We start from the raw sequence: 22439 nt of genomic DNA on the forward strand, positions 1-22439 counted from the left end.
TAGTTTTGAAACAAGAGCTGCAGGCTAAGGGGCGCATTACTCAGCCTTGTGTAGGTAATGAACAGAGGTGTCTCACCTCTGCATCGTTCTATACCCTCCTCATGGATAAAAAGCTAAAACCCATGTCTCATATATATAGGTCAGAGGTGGAGAAAAACACTCAGAATATCTTTTCCATTGCACCTCTATATGGGTATTAACATTGAGAAAATGAAAATAAAAATGTGGCTTTAGGCTGGAAACAGCTTTTCTGACTTTGCTTCACCACTGAGGGGCTCGGCTTAGCTCTACCTGACCTCATTGCGGCTCCTGAAAAGACTTAAAACGGAGCCTGCGAGCACCAAGACTTTGGCTTTGCTCTTGCAGGACCGTGTCAAAGAAAAAAGAGTGACCCCTCAAAGGATGGCTAACGCAAGCGCATAACCTGTGGATTCTCAATGGTTGGATATGGTGGCTATATGATATCGGGGCGAATGAGAATATTTCAGGTAGTGCAATGTAGCTACTTCATTGTTCAGTCACAAAACCATGATCTACCGAACTGTCACTTCTTGAACCCCTGAAGAAAAGGACCAGACGCTAACGTGGCCATGATAAAGCAACAATGCTGTGGATATATGTCTGGCTTTCTGAAACCAACAGATTGCACTGATTGAATAAGGAACAACAGCAACTTCATGTTATCATCGTGACACCGTGAACTCTCGAGAAGACGGACAACTCTGTCTCGCTTCTCGCCACTTTCAACAAGGATCGTATGATGGGTCATTACTCGAAAACAATTCTTTTCAGTCACTAGGCATGTTCATATTTAAAATCATACGGTAGCACATTCCATCTAACAAAATGTCTTTGCACTAAACAACATTCAAAGAAAACATGGCACAGTACGACTTTTTTGTTTCTTTTTCGTTGTTTTTTTTTTGTCTACGTTGTGTTTTTTTTTTTTTTGTACTTGAAATATCAAATCAATCATGTTTATTGTTTTATTTTTATTGTATTTGTTGGTTTAAAATGAAAAAGAAAACAAACAAAATGTTTTCTCCCTAATCTTTCTTTAAAAACGTAGCTGTATTTATATATAATATCTATATAGTCTTGCTTTGTAACGTTTCTGTAAATTGTGCAAATTCAGCAGTAATACAAGTGGCGAGAGATCAGAGAGTGGGCAGTTGATTACATTTACACACAAAATAAAAAGAAAATCTAACGTCCTTTAAAACTGTGACAACTGTTGGGAGTCACATGACACACAGAGCCTCTCTCCATTGGCTCGTCACAGATTGGTCCATTCTGCTACTGATGCCGTAACATGGAGTTCCTTTCTGGGCTTCCACCGTTTCTTTCCTGAACCATCGCATCATCACGACAAAACTCTTGAAATCAAAATCAAGCAAACCACAAACACCAACATCCACAATAATCAAATGCTGTCAGTTGACATGTTCTCCATGTATGCGTGTGTGAAAATGTCCGGTGTGTCAGTCTCTCACACACACTCGTGCACCCACACAGCGTATGGGGCTGCAGACAAACACACACATACACATGTAAGCGTACACAGGCCCGCCCATCTCTGCCGAACCCCCCCCATGTTGCAGTGTACTGCTTCGGTCCGTTTTTGCAGTTCGTCTGTCGTATTGTTGGGGGTTGGAGTTTTGTTTGTTGTCTGGGTGAGAGGAGCGAGGGAGAGAGAGACAGATGGAGAGGAGGAGTGAGGAGAAGGAGGAGAAGGAGGCGCTGGATGGTCCTCAGCTGGTCAGGGCCATTGTGTCGATGACCTGCTCCAACTTGCTCCTCAGTCTCTGTCTCCTCGCCTGCTCGTCCCGCTCCAAAGCTGATAAGATCTGGAAATGGAGGGGTGGCAAATGTGACAAACGTGCAAGCTTTGGCTTTTCAGAATGTTTAGATATGATACCTGATGGTTTCATACAGACTGTCTGCAAACAGTAACGAGCTCGACATGTTTCGGCTTTTCAGCTCATCAGCTTTCTAACCTAAATCAAGCTTCTTAACTTTTTAGAATTGATTTTAATGCAGCCTGAGATCCACTGGCTGGGCCCTTCTGAAGGTTCTTAAGCCCTGTTTGGTCCTTAAAGATGACCGAGTCTCCGCAGTACAGGCCTCCAAGCTCTGCACTGCACTGCAAACTCAGTGTCCTCTTTTACATCACTTCTTAAAACTCACTTTTACCGTATGGCCGTTTCTTAAACTGCTGCTTTTATTTATACAAATATACTGTGTTCTAATGGGATCTTACTGTTCTTAAATTTTTTTTTATTGTTTTATCCTATTTGTTTTTACTGTAAAGCACTTTGGAACCATATGTTTTGAAAGGTGCTATAAAAATAAAATTATTATTATTAACTTCTTCTCTTGAATTCCCCCAGGAATGAAAAACGTTAATAAAAATTACAAATAAACATTTTTTTTGGTCTTTATTTGATAGCTATAGGGCCAGGGTGCAACTTTATTGTGCAGTTTTTCCGGCAAAGATTTTGTAAAATACACGGTTAGCATACATATTGGTTCTAAAAGACAAAGAAATGTAAGGTTTATAGTTTGTGTTTATGTTATTAAAGTAACTGTAACTGACCTAAAGACTTCAGCGCCAGTCTGGCAACAGAAAATATCTTGACAGTCTAAAAAGTGACTGTATTCTCACCTCATCCTTGTACTTGACGATGTAGGAGTAGATCTCGTGTAGGGCCGACATGCTGTTGAACTGGTTGGCGTGCAGGCGTGACTGCTCCGCAAGGTAGGCACTCATGTCTTGGTCGCTAATGGCTGGCATCCTGGAGATGTCAGAGTAGTACCTGCACAACGACAGCACACACACAAAATGAGTGTGTGGTGTAAAATCTTGAAAACTGCACTAAGAATAAGAGCGGAAATGTAACATCCTGCACTAATCCTGCATGCTGCCGTACCTTTCTACCCAGTTCTTGTAGTTGGGGATGTCTTTAGCGTACAGCAGCTTGTTTGAAGGGGAGTCCTTCCCCAGTTTATGCTCTGATGTTGAACACGAGTCCATGAAGGTCTGAGCCACCACAGACAAGCAGGCGTCTGTAATGCTGTTCTTGTGGATGTCAAAGACAAACTGTGGGTTCTTGATCACATTCACCCAGAACCTCAGCGGAAGACTGGAAGGATTGAGAGAAAACAGGAGGGAGGGGGAGGAAGAGCTGCAGAGTTAGAGGCACTTGACATGCACATACTGGCTGAACAAAGGAGCAGTCTGCGCGATAAAATATACGGATTTGCAATAAAAGGAACAGCGCTGTACATTCTGCTGCACCACCGATGGAAATGTGTTGCACATTCGCTGGCTTTCCGTCTAATTTTGCTCACGCGGCAGGCAAGTTTTTCACAACACCAACAAGACGCAAATCACCCCACTAAATTATGCTCTTTCACAAACTCACCAGTTGCTCTTCCAAGTGTGCCGTACATCAGAGTCTGATATGGAGTGTTTATCCGCCTGCTCATCCAAGAAATCAAACATATACTTGATGGCGAGAGGCAGGGCGCTGCCTCGGTGCGCTGTGCTGAAGATGGTCTCAAACAGGTCATCCACAAACTTCTGGAGTGTCCCCTGCATACCAGAATCAACACTGGATTAGCAGTCTGTTAAAACCATTCAGCATTTCCCTGCTGGGTGGAGCTGTGTGCTTTTACAGAATGCAGCAGAAATGTGGAGAACTGTGAGTGTGCCAGTCAAGATACAGAAGGTTTAATGAAGGGGGACTTTATTCTCTGGTCCCTTAACAAGTCATTATAATTCAAAAGCATGCATCCCTGTTAGACTTAGATTCATGTTTGAGCAGTAGGGTTGCAGCATTACTAAACAACTGCCTCTGCCTGCACACTCTTCTTTGCTGGTGGTGGTCTGGCTGTAGGCGACGGCTGTCAGTAGCAGGTGTTTGAGAATGACAGTGCTTTGCTTTCAGTACTCCAACTTTCTGAGAGTTTGTGATGATGCTGACAGTCAGTGTTCTTTACAGTGTTTAGGATGGGGGCCCAATGAGAGTTCAGCCCAAGGCTGTTCTGCAATGTTTTCCACCACATCACACAACTCTGGAGATTCAGAACCCTCACAAAGTCCTCTGAAGTTGAAATGATTTGATATTTCCCACAAGCGTTCAGCACCATTCTTTTCCATCTTCAAGCGTTCATGCCACCTTTTATAAAGCCTTATTTAAACCAGCCAGAAGTTGAATCTGCAGTTTTGTATTCGTTCACACATTCACAAATCAGCTTCCTAAACACACAAAGCTGCGGGGGCTGTAATAAATAAGAACAAACTGCAGCGCTCCAAGTTCCCCCCATTGTCTTCCTCTGGCTTGCATGTTAATCATTTCCCAATCGAGGCAGCATTGATGCAGCTAACCTTGCACTTTCCTACCTGGAGCTCAAACAATGAAAATCTAGAGCTAATGAGTGAACGATCGGGGGAGAGGAAGTACCACGGTGTGGATGTACTCAGTACTTGCAACTGAGAGCAGGAGCCTGACACTGTTGTTAGGCTGCACGGGCAGATGATGTGCGTGTTCACATATTTGCTGAAGTGTAAGACTGTGTGGATGTACGGTTTCATTCAGTAGCACATGAGCAGAAATCAACAGGGGTTTTCATGTGTTTTTATTTTTTTGTGTGCATAAGGTGTGGCAGAATGATGTAAAGAACGGGCTGCTCACTCACACATTAAAACTTTCTCTAATATTTCTCATGTTTTGTTGGCCAATTATTTTGTTTACTCAAAAAAAAAGGCTTTTCTCGATTCTAATAATTCCAATACAATGGTGTTTATGATATTATCATGTGAACAATGTGAATGCGTATGAGCCAAATGGGTATATTGTCAATTATTTAAAAAAAAAAATTATTTTGTGTGCTTCCTAGAAATTGATGCATGAGAATTTAGCCAAAACAACGCAGCATTTTTTATTTTTTCAGTGTGATCATTGTAGTTTCTGGAAGATATTTAACAGCATTGGCCTATTAATCCCATATGTTTAAAAAAAAACAAACAAACAAACACCTTCCTATATATTTATTCAAAATATGGGTAAATATGAGATATGCCTGCCAGTGTCACAAAGGTGGCTGTCTTTTAACCTACCAGATCACCATTACAATTGATGCTGCACAGCTAACCTGCTCCAGACGAGGTTCTGTTTAAAGATTTAAATCAGCTGTAGGAAGCACCAACCTTTCACCACTTCTTTTCCTTATGATTTTCTCTGAGAACAATACAGATTCTTAGCTGAGTGAATACATTATATTCTCCACTGAAGAGAGCTTTGCAGCTACAGTAAGCAAACTGTGTGCGTTATGTATTCAACTTGTGATGCAGAAAATGCAGAAATATGTTTTTTTCTTTGGTCCTGTATTACACCGCTGATATTGCAGCTAATAGAACAGATATCAGAAAATTGATTAGTCAATTGGTATTTATCACAGAGAAAATCTAACCAGCAACATTAATGCCACTTTGATTTGACCAAAAACGAAAGTGATTTCCACGTATCCTTCATTATGGGATAGTGTCAGACCAAAATATACTTTCTTTATCATAACATTATGCTTTGCTGTGTTCAGGACTGCTCTGTCATGATAGAAATAAGCAGCAGACATTAAGAGTGCACAGAGGGGTAAAATTTATATATTAACTCACACAATTAGCCATTTATTTAACCAGCATTTGTCTTTTGCCCTACCTGCATTAACAGTAATTTTTCATATTTCTCACAGCTCTTCAATGTAACAAATGTTCCTATTGACACGTGATCAGTCCATTTTGTGCGAAAAAAAAACAAAAAAAAGATTCAGATGACAAATAAAATGCTCCTGTGAGTGTTGACCTATGGGAGTGCACACACAGCCTGATAAACAAAACCTGGGTTAACAAAGAAAGTTGGTAACCACCAAAGTTTAGGTAAAGATGCTTCAACAGTCCAAAACTATATAACAGTTGCTGGGTTGAAACTGCCTTTTCACAAAACATTTAAACAGCGACGGGAACTCAGTCACGCTCTGCTCTGTTGTGGTTTAACAGCTTACTCAGCGACAAAATCCACATTGACTGCAGTTTGTTTGTCCAGGATGTCAACACAAACACTTAATCAGACTTCACCTTTGAAACTAACCTTTCTGATCATCATCTGAGAACACATGCTGCATAAAGAAAACCTGAGCAGTTTCCACAGTGTGGTGTGGAGAACATGGAGGAATTAGGTGAGTTATGATCGCAGGGCACAGGCCTGGGCCTAAAAGCCCCGAGGCCACCAACAGAGGGCCCAGTAACACCAACCAAACAACTCAATAGTCAAAGGTCAACCTCCTAATTAAGACTGTGCATATGTGTGTCTTTGTGGAAAAGGTTACGAAAAATGTTAATGAGCTTCGAGACCACCACCAAACAAAGGTCAACAGGGGCTGCTGGTGGAATTGGGCTACATGACAAGGATGTGGTGGAGTAGGGGGGGGAGTTTGGCTAAGGTTGTGTTAGTGTGTGTGAATGTACAGTTTCTTCTTACCTTGGTGGCCAGCAGTCTGGTCAGGTAGATCTCTGAGACCATTTTGCTCCCTCTGTCCCCCTCCCTCTGGTCTGAGTGGTCGTGGTTCTTCACCAGATGCCACAGTTTGGTGCCGCTCTCGAGGTCAGGGGTGATCATGGGTGTTCGGGAGCGCAAGCTGTCTGGACTGCTGGCGGTCCTCAGCATGCTCTCTGCACAGAGCACAGGAGACACGATGGAGGGTTAAGGGAAAAGGCCCAAAATAATAGCAAGAAGGTCGAGACTAAAATATAGGAGTTCAACGTGTAATTTGCCATATTAATTTGAATTTAGGCATTCAGGAATAAGAAGTCACTCGAACAAGTAGTTAGTGTTTTGCGTATGGTTCCTTCAATGCTTGCTGTGTGTTTGAACCAGAGGCCTCTAGTGGAGAATGCAAGAACATTATTAGATAAATATAGTCTGATTACACATACAAAACAACCCACAACTTAATGCCGCTTGGTAGTTCTTAATGCTATAATTCAAACCGTCTTCATCACCATTTCAAGGAGTTTTAATTTAAACTACGTGAGGGGAAAACACACATGAATAAAACATGGGACACAGCTGAAGAAAAGGAAAATCTCCTTGTAAAGGTAAAAGCATTTTTGAAAGGTGACAGCTTCCTCTACTTGCATGTCACTCTTTCGTTCCAGAATAAATTTGTCTGTCACTCTCTCACCTGCCCCCCCCTCCCTCCCTTTGTTGGACAGTGATCCCCCATTTGTGACACAGGCTATTACGCTTCCAGTTTGAATGCTTGTCACTTGCGTGACAAAGCAGGAAAGGATTGAGAGGTTCAAAATGTCAGAAGCGAATGTGGAGCGGGGAAGTACAGAGTAAGTGTGATGGGGGTGTTAGTGAGTATTTATGTGTGTGCCACGGCAGCAGGGCTCAGCAGCAGAGTTACTGTGGACCGCAGAGAGGGACTCAGAAGTAGAACAGAGAGGGATGAAAAAAAAAATCACTATGAGGAACTGAGGTCCACTTCACAACTCGCATTAAAATGTGGCTGATAGTATCTGGGCAGTGCCTGGACCTAATAAAGATGGATGACATTTACTTTCTTTTTATGCTTAAAAATGCATCCGTAGTATGCACATTTAAGAAATCCTAGTTGTTTTATCTTTGACAAAATGTAGCCCATTTCATTTTATGTAGACACTTTAATTTTAAACATAAAAGTAAGACATTTTATAGCCAGTTTTCAAATCCCTCCGCGACAACTCCATCAGACCTCATAGTTATGCTGTCCTGTGCATGACCTCAGGAAGGACAGGCAGTGGTTAGAACACATGTTTGAGGTTAAGGAGTCTTTCAGAGTCCACCAGGCTCCTGTATGTATTATGCATAGGAAAGTTGAACTAACCAGCTGTCTGACATAAAAGTGCACTGCGGATAGAGTTGGACACCGTCGTGGTGTGATCATGCTGACAGGCAGGGCATAAACAGCGTGGGGTGCTGCAGAAATTTCCTACTATGAATTAGAAAACGAAATGCACGGAGCAGTGAGAAGTAGTTAAATTGCACTTAGCTGCAGGTGAGAACAGTTTCTTAATCTGTGTGATTATTTCTGGCCTAATGGAAACGTTAAATATTTCTCATATCTTGCATATATGTGGTAAAATGTGTCTGATAATATTGAGTTTTAAATGAGTCTTTCAATAATTTTACATGTGCATTAAACATGTTTTCGCATCTCTGTCTGTAGTACACAATACAAAGATATGGCAGAAATAAAAGGCATCAAACTGAGATTTTTGTGAGTATTGATAATGAGTTGGCAAGTAAAGGAGCTAGACAGCCAGCATGCAGCGACAGACTGATATAAAACCAGCTGCTCTACTTAATGACAAACTGCACTGCTAACAGCAGTTATACATGCCATCCATTACTACATGGAAGATGGTGATTTTTGCAATGATGGGACCTGAATGATGGGGCTGAATAGGTGTGTAAATGTTGGACTGATAATTTAACTTCACAATTAAATCCAGCGGACACATTATATAAATTTAAACGGTTTAACCCTCTGAACCCCCAACACCCCTGGCAGGTTTGTACGGCAAATATAAGTATACATAATAATATACATATTTTAATCCCTACAATGACACTCTTTATTATAGAAAAAAATGGTTTTGTAGTGTCAATAGAGATGCACGACTTCATACTGCAGTAAAAAACGAGTCCTCAGTGAGTAAAAATGCAATAAAAAATGCCCAGAAACTGGTTGGAGTTCAAAGGTTCTTCACCTGAATCACAGCTCGCCTCCACTTGTGCCAAAAGCAAAGCACAGATCTAACTTGTCAACAGAGATGACACCGACAGACACCAAATAAACAAGCGTTACGTGGCGTTTGGATGACTCTTACTGTTAGCAGCGCACAAATCAGAATTCATCTGAGGGCAATAAAAGCAATTTTCTTTTACTGGCGTCTTATTAGAAAAGCACTGGCGCACTGTGAAATGAGTGCACACATACACACACAGAAGTACAAACATACAAAACACACGCACACACACCTTCTCTCGTACCGTATCTGCTGAGGGACTTGGTGAATGTGGAGGAGTTGGAGATGTTGTAGGCTGAGTTCTGTTTAGGCACCAGGGCAATCACTGAACCATCTGTCACCTGAAACAGGATGTTGAAGATCAGTTAGCACCGCGCAGAATGTCCTGCAGCAACATTACTGTCCAACCACACAAATATCACAGCAGTCTTCTGGAATTTATCGTATTTTGCAACCAAAGTATTATTCTTGAATAATTGTGCCGGCGATGCCAAATCAGTGAGTAGCTTTTTTCCTAGCTATTCACAAAGCATAATTCGTGTTGCCTGTAAGCAGCTGGGTACCTGGTAGTGAGCCAGAGTGTTGAGTCTCTTCCAGTCATTGTCGATCTTAGTGGTGACATCCTCGTCCTGCAGGATGATGCGAGCCATCCTGCCCTGTCGCCATTCTATTAGACACAAGCACACATTAGGTTAGATGAGGTTGAGTGTAGTTAAGTATAAAGTGGAAAAAGTGAAAGAGGACATAAGTGGCAGATGGACTCAGTGGACCACCACAAATTCCCTCCTGTGAACAATAAGTCAGGTTGCCGTGACTCACTGAACAACGCAGTCAGCAAAGTTCAGTAACTGGATTAAATTTAGAATGAGTACAGCGCATAATTTTAGTGACTTCTGGCACTTTGCTTGAATTATTCTTTTTTTGACGCTGCATCACTTCTGCTGTGTGAAGGAGCCCCTCCTGCTTCAGAGAGCCCTTGAAACGATTCCCTGCTTCACCCCCCGTAGCAGTTGCACCTGTGCCTCGTGGGTTCACTTGGTGTGTGTTTGCGTTTCCCCACTGCTTACCCAGGTCCATATCTGAAGCCTTTGGTCTCTGGGAGTACGGCGTCCCCTTGTACACTGCATCCAGCAGCTTCTCCTTCACCTGCGTCACCGTGTCACAGTTCAGACTCTTCACCGTCACCTCCGGAGCATTTTCATTCTCTGGGTTCACGCAGTGCAGTGTCTACAAAGGCAGAGGGCACGGGTTACAGTTAGACCAGGAAATCAGCACAGACTGGAGGCAATAACTATTGATGCAGGGAAGCATGACCCCATGGTGATTTCTGACCTGCAAAGAAACACTTCATATAGCAATCAGCATCAGTATTCAAGTGTGGAACAATGCACACGTAGCTGTGAATTACTGTTACAAGCGTTTATTCAGAAACAGAAGTCTTGTTTGAATCATGAACGAAATAATCCCTGATTAACAAGCTGGATCTTGTTCTGATCTTTACAAGAGCACCGGACATACATTAAACCTGTGTCCATGTACTGTCTCAGCTGTACATGTGCATGTTTCACACCCTCCTCCAGGACCAAATGTGTGATCCAACTGTCTGTGTCCACCAGCATGTATGTGTACTGACCAAAGTCTTGTAGTCAATTTGTTGTCTGATGAGTTTATCCTCGCTGAGGGAGTAGCGGGCCTCTCCTGTGATTGCATCTATCGGTCCCTTTTCCATTTGCTGCTTCATGGCACAGTACAGCATGAAAAGAGGCTCACCGGCACATTCCTGAAAGAGAGTTGTAGAAAGAAGTGGGAAGGGACAGACAGAAGTGAAAGGTGAGAAGAGGATGGATAAAAAGAAAAAGGAGAGAAAGACACATTACTCAACCTACAAATGCAACTGCGCAAAAACTTTCCCTGCAAATAGTACACAACAGCAAAAAGTGCATAGCTTTGCTGAGCAACTCTCCAATTATATTTCTAATCTCCTTTAAGCCAACCACAGGCAGAGCAGTAAAGGACAAGGCCATGGCCTGTGTTGGCTAACAGCATGCTAAAAACAGACCAAGAACACCGCACACACCGCTAGCTTTTTTTTTTTCTTCACACACACTCCAGCCTCTCCCTCGTGTCTCTTCTTTGGAGAGAGAGAGAAAAAAAAACACCCTTTAAAAATCTCTATTTGTGTGTGTGTGTGTGTGTGTGTGTGTGAGCAAGGAGGAGAGAAATCAGAGAAAGTGTGAGTGTGAGTGAGTGGCAATTGATGGAGGAGTTAATAGAAGGTTAACGACTGAGGGGTGAAAAACGCTTGGAGAAGCACTTTGGTGTGTGAGACGTGTCAACCAGGCAACAAGCGCTGGGATGTTGGGCCCCCTGTCTCTCTTTCCCTCACTCTCTCTCTGTTTCGCCTCTTTTTAATTCAGTCGTTCAGCTGGCTTGCCAACGAAGCACTGCCTGCTTGTACAACTTCTTGGTTTCTCTTTAAAAGGCAACTCCGGTCCTACATTCACAATGCCTCTGACTGGATCTTCCACATTTTCCTATTTATATAACGACACTGCGCTCAAAGAGGAAGGTGGCGTCATCGCGAAATGATTCAGACAGTGTAGGAAACAAGAGCAGTCAGTCAATCCAACAAGTTTTACACAACCTCCCAGGTTATCAAAACTTATTTGTCAGAGAAAACTGTGGGAACCGTTATTTATTAGGCGAACTGTCGAGTTAAACATCAATCACGTTTTACAGATTTACAATTTTTAGGGGCAGTGAGGCATTACTACTGATATTTGATGTGTGGTAAATAGGCTGCAGTGTCATGTTGGAAGAGTACACCACAGTATTCAGAATTCAGAACTCTCTGTTTGGGAATACTGTCATCTGTTAGGCTGCAAACCAAAGTGTTAGACAGCACTCTCCACCACCATCATCAAAACAAGAATTGAGGGAATATCTTGTGGAAGAATGGTGTTCATCCCTCCAGTAGAGTTACAGAAATGTGTAGAATTAATATCAAGGAGCACTGAAGCTGTTTTAGTGGTACATGATGTCCCGACACCTCACGATGACACTTTATGTAGGCTTTTTTATTTAATTTCTCACCCATCTGTATATAAACTAGGACAAAACACATTCCATTACTTTTTGGCTGGTTTGTGCATTTAGGCTACGGATTTAATTAAACTAAATAATTCCGCCTTTTTAAAATTTGTAAAGGCATATTTTCATATCTCCTTCAGCCAAAACTCCCTTTAAAACTATTTTGACATGACATGTTCTTGCCCATAGGAATATGCCTATTCCATTTCCAATTTATTCTTATTTCATGCATTCGGCATAGAATGTGAACAGCTTTGAAGTTTATTCCGGGCTACAAAATAATACAGGTCAGAAGTATTTAATCCCAGCATGACCTGTCCAAGTAATTACACAGCACTGTAGGCTGCTATGATGTAAAAACATGTGTGACAATGACTGCTTTCAGTGTGATTATTTTTATTTTATTTTTTCTGCAAAAATACCATCATGTACCCAATTTTAAAAAACAGACAGACACCCAATCCCGGTGATAACTTTCAATATGTGGGTTGGATCAGTGGGTCTGAACCTCTTCAGAGGCGGTCGCCAGTTCAAACTTTCGGGGTCACAGAATGATACCAAGATTGGCATTAATAGAAGAAAATGATATTTCAACTAAACAAAATAATACTTCTTATCATGTCTAAATATTTTTTAATCACTGGATCTCATGGTCTTCCTCTGTGTAAAGTATTTAAGCACACAGATGTGCTTTTGCCTCATTTTCACCACTGTCATCTAAAATACACAATAAATTTCTGTCTTTTGCCGTCTTTTTAAAGCAAACATCCACTTTTGATTAGACTGCTCACAGTTCACAGTTATCAACCTGTGACGTTTCTTAAATTTAAAGGGTCAGAATCCAAAAAAAATAAAGTGGGAATTACTTGTTTGGATATTTTAGCTTAACCTTATTTACAAAAACTAAGATCATAGCAAGCGCTTTGGTGAGTACAGTGTTATCATTACAAATGAAAATGATGATAAACTCTTATAAAATAAAACTGAAATTACTCTTCAAAGGCAGCACTGTATTGGCATCATATTGACATATTTGCACATCTTCTTGATGCCATTATGTTACGCAAATAAATGCCACTAAAACCCTGATTCACATTTTCTAACTGTCCTTCAACGTGCGGCTTTGTGCCTTGAGGAGAAGACGTACATTGTAAGTCCTGGCCTCCGCCCTTCAACTGGGCATGTCCATGCATCAACACGAGTCAGTCATCTTGGTGAGCTGTCAGATGAACTCTGTGGGATAATCTAGCACTGCCTGCCTCCTATGGCGAAAACACAGCACACCGGCAGACGTCCTCTCTGTCTAGTAGCATACAAACCAGCTCAGTGCTGCATCTCAGCCCTTCTGTCTCCTTCAAACGGTGCCAGTGTTGAAAAGCAGTATTAATGCTGCGTGTTTGTGAAAGGATCATGTGTGATGCTCATTTAGTTTTGCTATACTGTGTTCATGTATATTCATTTAATTATACTCTGTGAATAAAATTTAAACCCAGTCATCTGAAACTTTATGTACAGAAAGGAGCAGGGCTTGTGGTACAGAAATGACCATGTGATCCCAGAAATCTCCCAAACAAGCTGGAGCAAAGAAGGACAAGTGAGCCCTTAGAATAGGGTAATGGATGAAAGGATTTTTCTTCTTACTCCTGTTCCCTTTGGTACGTAAAAGCTTCATCCCTTCCATCCCTTTGAAAAACTACTTGACCTTTAGCCATCTCTATTCACACCTGGCTGAACCTTGAAATTGTTCCAGGCCTGCCTTTTATGTGACCCCTAAAAATTCAGGAGAAAGAGCAGCACTGAATTGCAGAGGTTGGATAAAAGCTAGGCTGGTAACCTCGCTGCTAGCTACGGCGAGTCCTTGCTTCAGCGCTCATTGTCCCCATTCCTTTATTTCCCTCCTTTCACTTTCTCTTCGCTCTTTGTTCATTTTATTTTTTTATTTAAAAACCTCTCAACCCTCCACAATCATTTCTGCTCTTGTTTTTTCCTCCCCCCCCTTTTCCAACCATCCTCTATCTATGTTCTTCCACTTGTTCATGTCCTTTTCTTTGTTTTTTTTTCCCGTCTTGTCTAAAGTTCAGAAACACAGCTGCTAAAAAAATCCCCAACAGCTTCTCTGGTATCCCACTCCCCTTTTACTGAACCCAACTCTGGCTGTCCAGTCCCACACTTGGAGCCAAAACACACATCCATGCACACCCAAAACTGACACACTAACATACACAGATGCTAACTGGGACCCCTGGGGGCTTGGCTGGTTTGTTGTCCACCAGAATGCTTGTCCTAGTGGGGGTTTAAGGCCCCGCTGCGAACTGATTAGCTGCAGCAATGTTTGTATGTGGAGAATGTGTGCACGGAAACAAGAACTTCGCTCAGTTTAAGCCTCAGTGATTCCCTCTGATATTAAATCAGACGATGGAATTCAAAAAGAAATAAAGGAAGAAAACATACAGAGACAGAGACAGACAGACAGACAGAGAAATGAGAGAGTGGATTTGTGTAAGATGTCTGGCTTCCTATTCTTCTAAGCTCCAATACTCTGAAGGGGGATACAAACAGACCGGTTTGCATACAGACACACACACACCAACACCAACACACACACTCTCCTGGCTCTAAAAGAATCCAGCCAGAGACACAAAGAGAGGACGGGTTAGTGCGACAGGTTACGGTGATCACAACAACACGGCCAGCTGTGTCTGAACAGCGCTTCAGACTCCGCAGACTCCTCAATTCGGAGAAAGAAGAATTTACCACATGAAAGGCGGAGGTAAGGGATAGGTATCCTGCTGCCTCTGCCTTATCTAATGCTGCAGCTGGGAATGTGTGCGCGTGTTAGCGAGACATTTTTCAATTCTCAAACACCGGCGGCGTTGCTTCAAATGTTGTGCATCTGCGTGTGCCTGTGCGACAATTTTACCTTGAGGAACTTGTAAAGCAGGAAGGTGAACCAGTTGGTGAGCATCTTCTCGGCGACCGACTCCGTCCTGAGAGAGAGATGAAAGGAAGGAGGGGGGGGGGGAGAGAGAAAGGAGAAGGTAATGGGTGAGGGTGAAATAACAGACAAAGAAAAACGTGTCAGAAGCTGAACAAAAACCTCTGCAGAAGACACCAGGAGGTTTTGGGGTCACCGTCCCCCCCATGGCTACAATCTGTGGGAACAAACCATCACTGCTATCATGGGGGGGAAAAGGTGTTTAAGACTCACAACATTATCAGTCTTCATGTGGTTAACCTTCAAACAACTGAGCCCTTTTCTCCCCCCTAAAACAAATTAACTTGGCAAAACAAACCCTTTGGTTTCTTTTATTGTTTCACCCCCTCTTCACTCCTTTTTTTTCTACCTCCAAGCAAACCCACTCATCTTCATTAAAAATACAGCAATTAGTATAATTCGCTAACTTCTCTCGTTAATCACAAACCTGCCGTGTAATGAGTGGAACCTCTGCACGTGCGCGTCTCAAGCAAGCACGTGAACAACCGGCGAAATGAAAACAGAGCTATTAAAAGGCATTGTAATTACCGGACTTATTGCATCTAATTTGTTAAACACCTGAGAGAGACGCCGGCATTCAGCGTATGTAAGTGGAAACAGAACGGATGGGGGGGAATTTATTTCTCCTTTATTTGTCATCACCCCCAGATTTACCTCCCCACTTTTCACCATCTCTTTTGTTCACTTTAGAGATAAACTGGAGAACTCCTTAATTATTCATTCTTTGGCTTCTCTTAGATGAGTGGGGGATGCGCCAGTGTTACTGGGTTGTCTAACTGGGCCACATTCCCACAATTCTGGTAAGCATTAGTGTTCTCTTCATTAGCATGGCACAGTGTGAAAAAGGTACCGAAAGGTTGAGAAATGACAGCATAAGAAGGGATTTTCTTATCAACTTTGCACAGAAATTCAGTGCTTTTTCATGACATTTGAAGAATAGCAAACCAATAAAGTAAAAACACAGGAAACTAGGCCAACATAGCGGTGAAACAAGTGAAGGCCTGTAGCACGAACGAGACATGAACTCCTACGCTTCGGAAAACCTCCCTGTTTGACTGTTGAGTCTTGTTTGATGTATGTGGAGCAGTATTTTTTTTTTCATGGCTGTCAGCGAAATACACTGGATGAAAGATGTGGCAGGAGGGAACGCAGGTATAGAGGACGAAAGAGGCAAATGCACCTGGACAGAACATGCTTTTGGGGCACGCCACGTCTCGGGATCGGGTAACATCTCATTCATGGAAGCTGCATCCCCGGACCCATCGTTTTATAGTTTCTAAACATGTGCTACAGAAGAATGCGAAGCAGCTTCCCTGGCCACACACATACACCCAGTCTGAGCTTTGAGTGTACAAATCAAACCAAATACACCCAATGTGAGAGCATAATTTCACCACAGGGGGTAGCAACCCACATGGGAGAAGACTACTAAGTCTTTCTCTGTGTGTGTGTCTAAAAATAAAATTTTCTGAAGTCTATCTATTCTGTAAAAAGACCTAAACAGGGTGAAACATGTGTAACAATTGCTGAGCTTATTAACGCCAGCTCCCGAGGCTAGTGTAGTTAGCAGGGACAGCGTGTTGTGACCGTTCGCCCCAAGAGGGGATTGGAAAAGGCTTCACAGAGGCACACTGGCTGAGAGTCATTTATTTGATTAGATTTTTAATTAAATATCTCTCCGAGGAGTAGGAGAAGAGGAAAAAAAATGTAACTTTTTTATCATTTAATGTCTAATTCCAATTTATTTGGAGACAGGCCATTTCTCTAATTGTGTCTTTCCTTAAATATGTGTATCTTTTCCTGGCCGGCTGTCTGCAGCAGCTCATTTTCCTTCTCTTTTCTCGCTCTGCCTATCTGCTCTCTCACCATATTGCACCGTTCTACCTTCCAACAGCCTTTCTATTCTTTCTTCCTCTTCTCCTCCTCTCCCCCCACCATACGTTTCTCCCTCCATCAATTTCCCTCCAGCCCAAGTCTCCCTCCAGACTTTTTGCCCTATCTTTCTGTCAATCACCACTTCCATGCCTCCCTGTGCTCCATCCACCTTTCTTTCACTGCTTTTTCCTCTTTCACCTCTCCCTTTTTATTTTTTATTTTTTACCCCTCTTCCGACTGCTCGTCTTTCCACTTTCCCTACCAATCCCTTCTCTCTCTGTTCTTCACACTTGCTCTTGTAAATCCTCCTCTCTCTTTACATCCCCTCCTTCTCTCGTACTTTTTCTCCTTCCTAGCGTCCTCACCGTGTGTGTGAGAGAGCGGCTTGTCTGACTGCAGCTCCACTGGGAGTGTATGTGTGCTCAGGGGTGTAATCCTCTCTGACAGGGACAGGGTTGAGAGATAGAGAGGAGGTAACGTCACATCTAAAAGCTACAGTCACTGTCCCCTGCCTTCCTGGAAAAATTAATCGCTTGAGATTCTCACAGAGAACCATCATCTATTTTCTATAATTTTCTGCTCTTATTTTAGAACCATAACGAGTCTTAGTACTTGGATGGTTTTGCATATGTATTACTGCTGCCATGACAATAAGAAGGGCAAAAAGAATAGAGAATTGGAAAAAAAACTTTCTTATTTTTGTTTTTCTTTGTCAAGGTGCCCACCTTCAGTAGGGTGCCTATTTTCAAGGATATGCGTGATAAACAAAGACCTGTACACAAAGGCACACACAAGGGCACATAACCTTAAACTTGAACCCCCAGTGGGGAAACCATCAGCGCATGTGTGACATGTTTTTGTGCGGAGCCCAAGCAAATTTTAACCTCCTGCTTTTCGTACCTCCTGAGTAAGAGTTTCGGGTGGTTCTTGCTCTCCAGGTTTTTGTCGATGAGGTCAGACAGGAGCTGTTTGAGGACGCCTGTGGCGTACTCCATCTCCCCCTGCAGTGCTGTCATGATGAGGGAGGCCACATTGCCCCGATCTCGCATGGAGAAGGACCGTTGAGCCTCCAGTGTGCGGATGAAGGTCAGCAAGAAGTGCTTTTTGGTCAGCAGCTGGCCGAACAACGTCAGGGCCTTCTCCACGTTGGCGGGGACCTAGAGGGGAGGGGGCCGAGGTGATGAAGGGGAAGGAGAGTGTGGAAGAGGATGTTGAATGAAGGGAGGAAAAGCAGCCATTTGTTGGATGTGGTGAAGAGAAAATGAGAGGATGAACGCAAAGAAGCAGAAAAGGAGGAACGGTGTACAAGGCAGAAATGTGGCAGACATGTAGAAAAGAGAAGTTAAAGAAAGTAAGAAAGGGTTCAAAGGTGAAAGATTAAAATAAATAAAGTGAGGTGAGTGCAGATAAAGAAGTTGAGAGCAGGAGGAAGATTAAGATGTTGATAAAAGAATTTGTTGTAAGTTATAGTCATGAAATGGATTAATGAGTATGTGTGAAAATGGGTTGTAACATGAAGGGTACTTAGACAAAAGAGTCTCACGTTCACACGCTCAGACACACCTGCAACATGTTTATCTACACAGAAGGAAAATCATGTCAGTGGTGCTCCAGCTTCCATGTACGTCCATAAAACAAGGTATTCAAGCTTTGCACACTTGCCTCTCTACCTATTATTGTCCCAGTGCTCTCTCTTGCTCTCTCTCTACCATCTTACATCCCTCATTCTCCCCCCTTTTCCTCTTGCTCTCTCAATGCAACGGGCAGGCCTCCCCTTCTGAGGTAGAGAAACGGTGGTTTGAAGTGAGAATGTGAGCTTCATGCTGTAATAAGAAATTGATCTGCCTGCTAGCGCACTACTGTGGCCTGTGATTGCCTGGGCCATACAAATGAAAATCCAATGTCGCGCTACACTATCCCTTTGGAATACAGTTGATAGCACAAGCAGATAGTGAATGTCTCCAAGGCCTGTTGCTGCAGCCGCAACCTCACATGCATGTCGGTGCAGCACAGCTGTGCATTTTCCATGTCATGCACGTGTCAGACTCTAATATATACAGAGAAATGATGAAAGTGCATGTGCATGCTGCATTACAGTGTCCACATGTGAACATTGGAGTAATAAAGTGCTCCATCTTGAGACACAAGCAGTAGTGGATAGGAAAGTATTTTATTGAACGTGTGAACACGGCTTTTTCAGCAGCCTCTAACAGGCTCAGTCCTGTAGAGGCAATCTATCATTTGTACCAAGTCGTAGCGGGGCTCAGACGCTGCTCACTTCCCAAAAGGATCCACCCATTCACTACATTACTTAAAACTTGAGTTTGCCCTACAACTTACATGTACCCAGGTTTTATTTTATTTCTAGTACGGGCTTCGACACAAAGCAGTTGAAGATGAAAGATTTTTGGTGGTTACAGATGGTCCACCTCTGATGTGATGAAGATTCTTATCGTACCTCTCCTACATCAAATCAGTCTCTAAAGGTTTTAATTTCCATTTCAATAAATGTTTTGATTGCTAATTCCTCTAAAGAAGGCAGACTTTCCCTTCTATTGGCTGCATAACCCTTCACCAGGGCTTTTTCAAAATCTGTAGCAACAAGTATGAATGTAACGTTTTCCATTTTGAAATAAATGTTCTATTCATCGGTAAATTGTGGGTGAATATACAGTGCGGCGAGAGATTGTTCACAGTGATCCTGTCCCCAGATGATTGCGGTTTTAATGTGGCTTATTTCCCTGTTGTTGACATTGTTGTTATGGTGACGTTAACTGCAGTGTTGCTTCTGCCGAGTTCAAGCATTAAAGCTACACCAGAGAATTTGCGATCAGCTCCTAAATCACAGACAAAGAATGTGTCTCACTCTCTCCAGTACACAATTTCTCCTCGTATCAAGGTAAGAAAGAGTCATAAATAAATATGAACTGTCTGCTTCAGTGTTGTACTAGCCCAGTCACAACAGGTGTGATGTTTGTGGTGTAACTATGTATTTGAGTTTAGCGGTCACATTGATCAACTGACTTGTTTCTCCAATGAGGCGTGAATGTGTTTTGACTATCTTGTCTTCAACTTAAATGTTTGCTGCTTAAAGGCTATGAGTGAGTTGAATAAAAGCTATTTTGTTATTGACAATTGCACTGAACTTCTGACCTTGAAAAGCATCAGATGCAGGCCTTTGAATAATAAGCCTGAGAGCCTCTGCCCTGCTCTCATCAAACTATAATACAGACAAAAACATGTTCAAAGTTGTAACCTTTCAAAACCTGTAAAAGCTTAGTTTGGAACTGGGTTTCTCCTATTTTTTTTTACTCAGTTTCTTATTCCTTCCTTACACAAACCTTTCTTTCATAAATTTGCTTCTTTTTTTCCTTCCTATGCACTAATCCAGAGTCCTATAATAAAATATCTTCCTCATGAAAGCGATTTCTAATGACATGACTAAAACACACACACAGAGTAACTTTCATTCACTCATCGTATGTTTGTGTGTTTGTGTGTGTGCATGCGTGCGGAGCGTTCTCTACTGACCCGTACCTCCATCTCCTTGAGCACAGGATGGTCCTCAATCCCCGGAAAGAGGACCCTCATGGCGTAGGTGCGGTAGTCCAGGAAGGGGATTCCTGCTCCGTCCAGCTCCTGAGTGAGTTCATGGATGTCCGTCTGCAATTCTGCAAAGGCTGCACAGAGGACAAAGAAACGTTTACAAATGTATCATGAAGGTTATGAATGATGGAGTTTCAAAAGATATTTGTCAAGATTAAATGAAATACAGACTTCCATTTTGCAGGAATAGTTATAATCTACAAGACTGTTTACTTGAGTTTGATGACACCTTTGGTAATAGGCGGCTTTCTGCACAGCATTAAGCATTCTGACAGCAGCATGGCCTCATTTAAAGACACTTAGTGACTAATGCCTGCTGTGTTTCCTGTAGTTTCTTATACATGGCAAACAAACCACTGCTTCTTTAAGGTAAAAAACATCTTTTCTGCAGCAGCAGAAACATTTTTCTAAATCGAGTCTATAAGGAATGTACACTGAAACAGAACTGCATGCAATAAACTAGAAAAGAAGCATTTATTAAGGTGTAAAGTTATCATCGTGAATCTTTTCAAGCTGTGTTCTCAAGTAGACTTCAAACAATGACAGAAAAGAGAAGAACAGAAAAGCTGTGGTCACAGCGTGGAAAACAATCAAGTTTAAAGCTCGACAAAAAAGTTGAAAGCAACTCTTCATCTAGGTTTTAACTATTCATACTTCTGTCAATCTGGTTTCCAGAAACATGTTGCGGAGAAGAAAAACAGCAACTTAGGTGAAAGTAATGAAAAGACGGAGGCGTCTGGAGGAGCAGCGGTGAAAAGCAGCATTATGTGATGGCTCGGTGCTGAGAGCGCAGAGAAAGATGGAGGGAAGAAGGAGATGGAGGACAGAGGAAAGAGTTCTGGTGCTCAGTGGCTGGAGGGGAGTTCAGGATGCAATTGCACACAGGAACATGAGCCTGTGAGTACACACACATTACACGCTGCCACCTCACAAGCTTGTACTCCTGCAGCCATACACACACACACACATATAGACACACACACACACACACACGTATACACACACTTTTTTCCTATCTTGCCCCACAGCTGAACACATAACCTTGTGCCCAGATGATTTATGTGAATGCACGTGTCAATGTTTTTACACATTTTCCATTCCCACAGAGTGTGTGTTCTGACCCCATTCTGTATACTCCAATGGCTTCACAAGTCACATCGAGCAGGAAACAATGGGATCAAATCCATTCTCTCACATACATCCCATATAATAGTGCATATAACTAATGGCTTTGGTGGCCTGCATCCGATCTGTTTTATAATAAATAGAAAACTCTCTTGAGGAGAAAATATACAGCTACATGGTTCCATGAGCACAACGGTGTGTGTGTGTGTGTGTGTGTGTGTGTGTGTGTGTGTGCAGTATGTGTCCTATGGCGTCATCCAAAACACATGGATACACAACCCAAACAAATAACGAACCAAAGCCCAGACAAACAGATGGCTTGTGTCACCCCGTCCCTCTCTTCCCATCTCTCTTTTTCTCCCTCTCTCCTCCTTTCAAAGTGACATCTTAGAGGTCATCTCACTCCCCCTTATGGCTGCTTTTTCTCTACAGCATCCCTCCATCTTTATTTCATTTGTCCCATTAGCTCCCTTGGCTGTCCATCTCTCTTTCATCTGACTATTTTTCACCACCTTACCCCATCTTTTTCTTTTTGCTACATTTTTTTTCTTTTATGTATCTTTAAAGTGTGTATGTCTTCAAACATTTCAGTTATTCTGCCTCTTGGCGAGGACTTCCTTGAAAGTAGGACTTTGTTCCTACTATCCCTCGCTTATTTATCTCACATATTCTAATCACTTCCCCTCTTTTCACTCCACTTTGTCTGATTCTTTTACCTCCCATCTCTCTTTGCCACCAAATATTTATCTTCCTCTATCTCCCACTATCTTCATGTTCAGCCTCCACTCTCTCTCCATTTTACTCACTAATACTTCTTGTTGTTTTCCTCTCTCATTATCTTTCTATCCATCTCTTCCTCTGTGCCCACCCACCCCCCTTCTACTCTCACAGGTT

At 42.4% G+C, this 22439-nt stretch overlaps 1 protein-coding gene across 4 annotated transcripts in view; it reads right to left on the reverse strand.

Annotated features, from left to right (window-relative positions):
- Window positions 1-1014: 1014 nt before the first annotated feature.
- plxna1b (plexin A1b) overlaps window positions 1015-22439 on the reverse strand; it is a 203632-nt gene continuing 182207 nt past the window's right edge. The window contains exons 21-32 of one of the 4 annotated variants that reach the window (XM_008297227.1): window positions 20352-20494; window positions 17715-17971; window positions 14865-14931; window positions 10488-10634; window positions 9922-10081; window positions 9418-9521; window positions 9099-9195; window positions 6540-6730; window positions 3426-3595; window positions 2931-3143; window positions 2666-2816; window positions 1015-1847 (exon numbers count right to left, since the gene is read on the reverse strand). In XM_008297227.1, the coding sequence (XP_008295449.1) occupies window positions 1752-1847; window positions 2666-2816; window positions 2931-3143; window positions 3426-3595; window positions 6540-6730; window positions 9099-9195; window positions 9418-9521; window positions 9922-10081; window positions 10488-10634; window positions 14865-14931; window positions 17715-17971; window positions 20352-20494 (1796 nt within the window). In that variant the 3' untranslated portion in view covers window positions 1015-1751. Of the gene's footprint in view, window positions 1848-2665; window positions 2817-2930; window positions 3144-3425; window positions 3596-6539; window positions 6731-9086; window positions 9196-9417; window positions 9522-9921; window positions 10082-10487; window positions 10635-14864; window positions 14932-17714; window positions 17972-20345; window positions 20495-22439 lie in introns of all 4 variants that reach the window. The other 3 variants (XM_008297225.1, XM_008297226.1, XM_008297224.1) reach the window with 3 other exon arrangements.

This window comes from Stegastes partitus, unplaced genomic scaffold (genome assembly GCF_000690725.1).
Source record: "Stegastes partitus isolate 25-593 unplaced genomic scaffold, Stegastes_partitus-1.0.2 Scaffold1201, whole genome shotgun sequence".
NCBI lineage: Eukaryota > Metazoa > Chordata > Actinopteri > Pomacentridae > Stegastes > Stegastes partitus.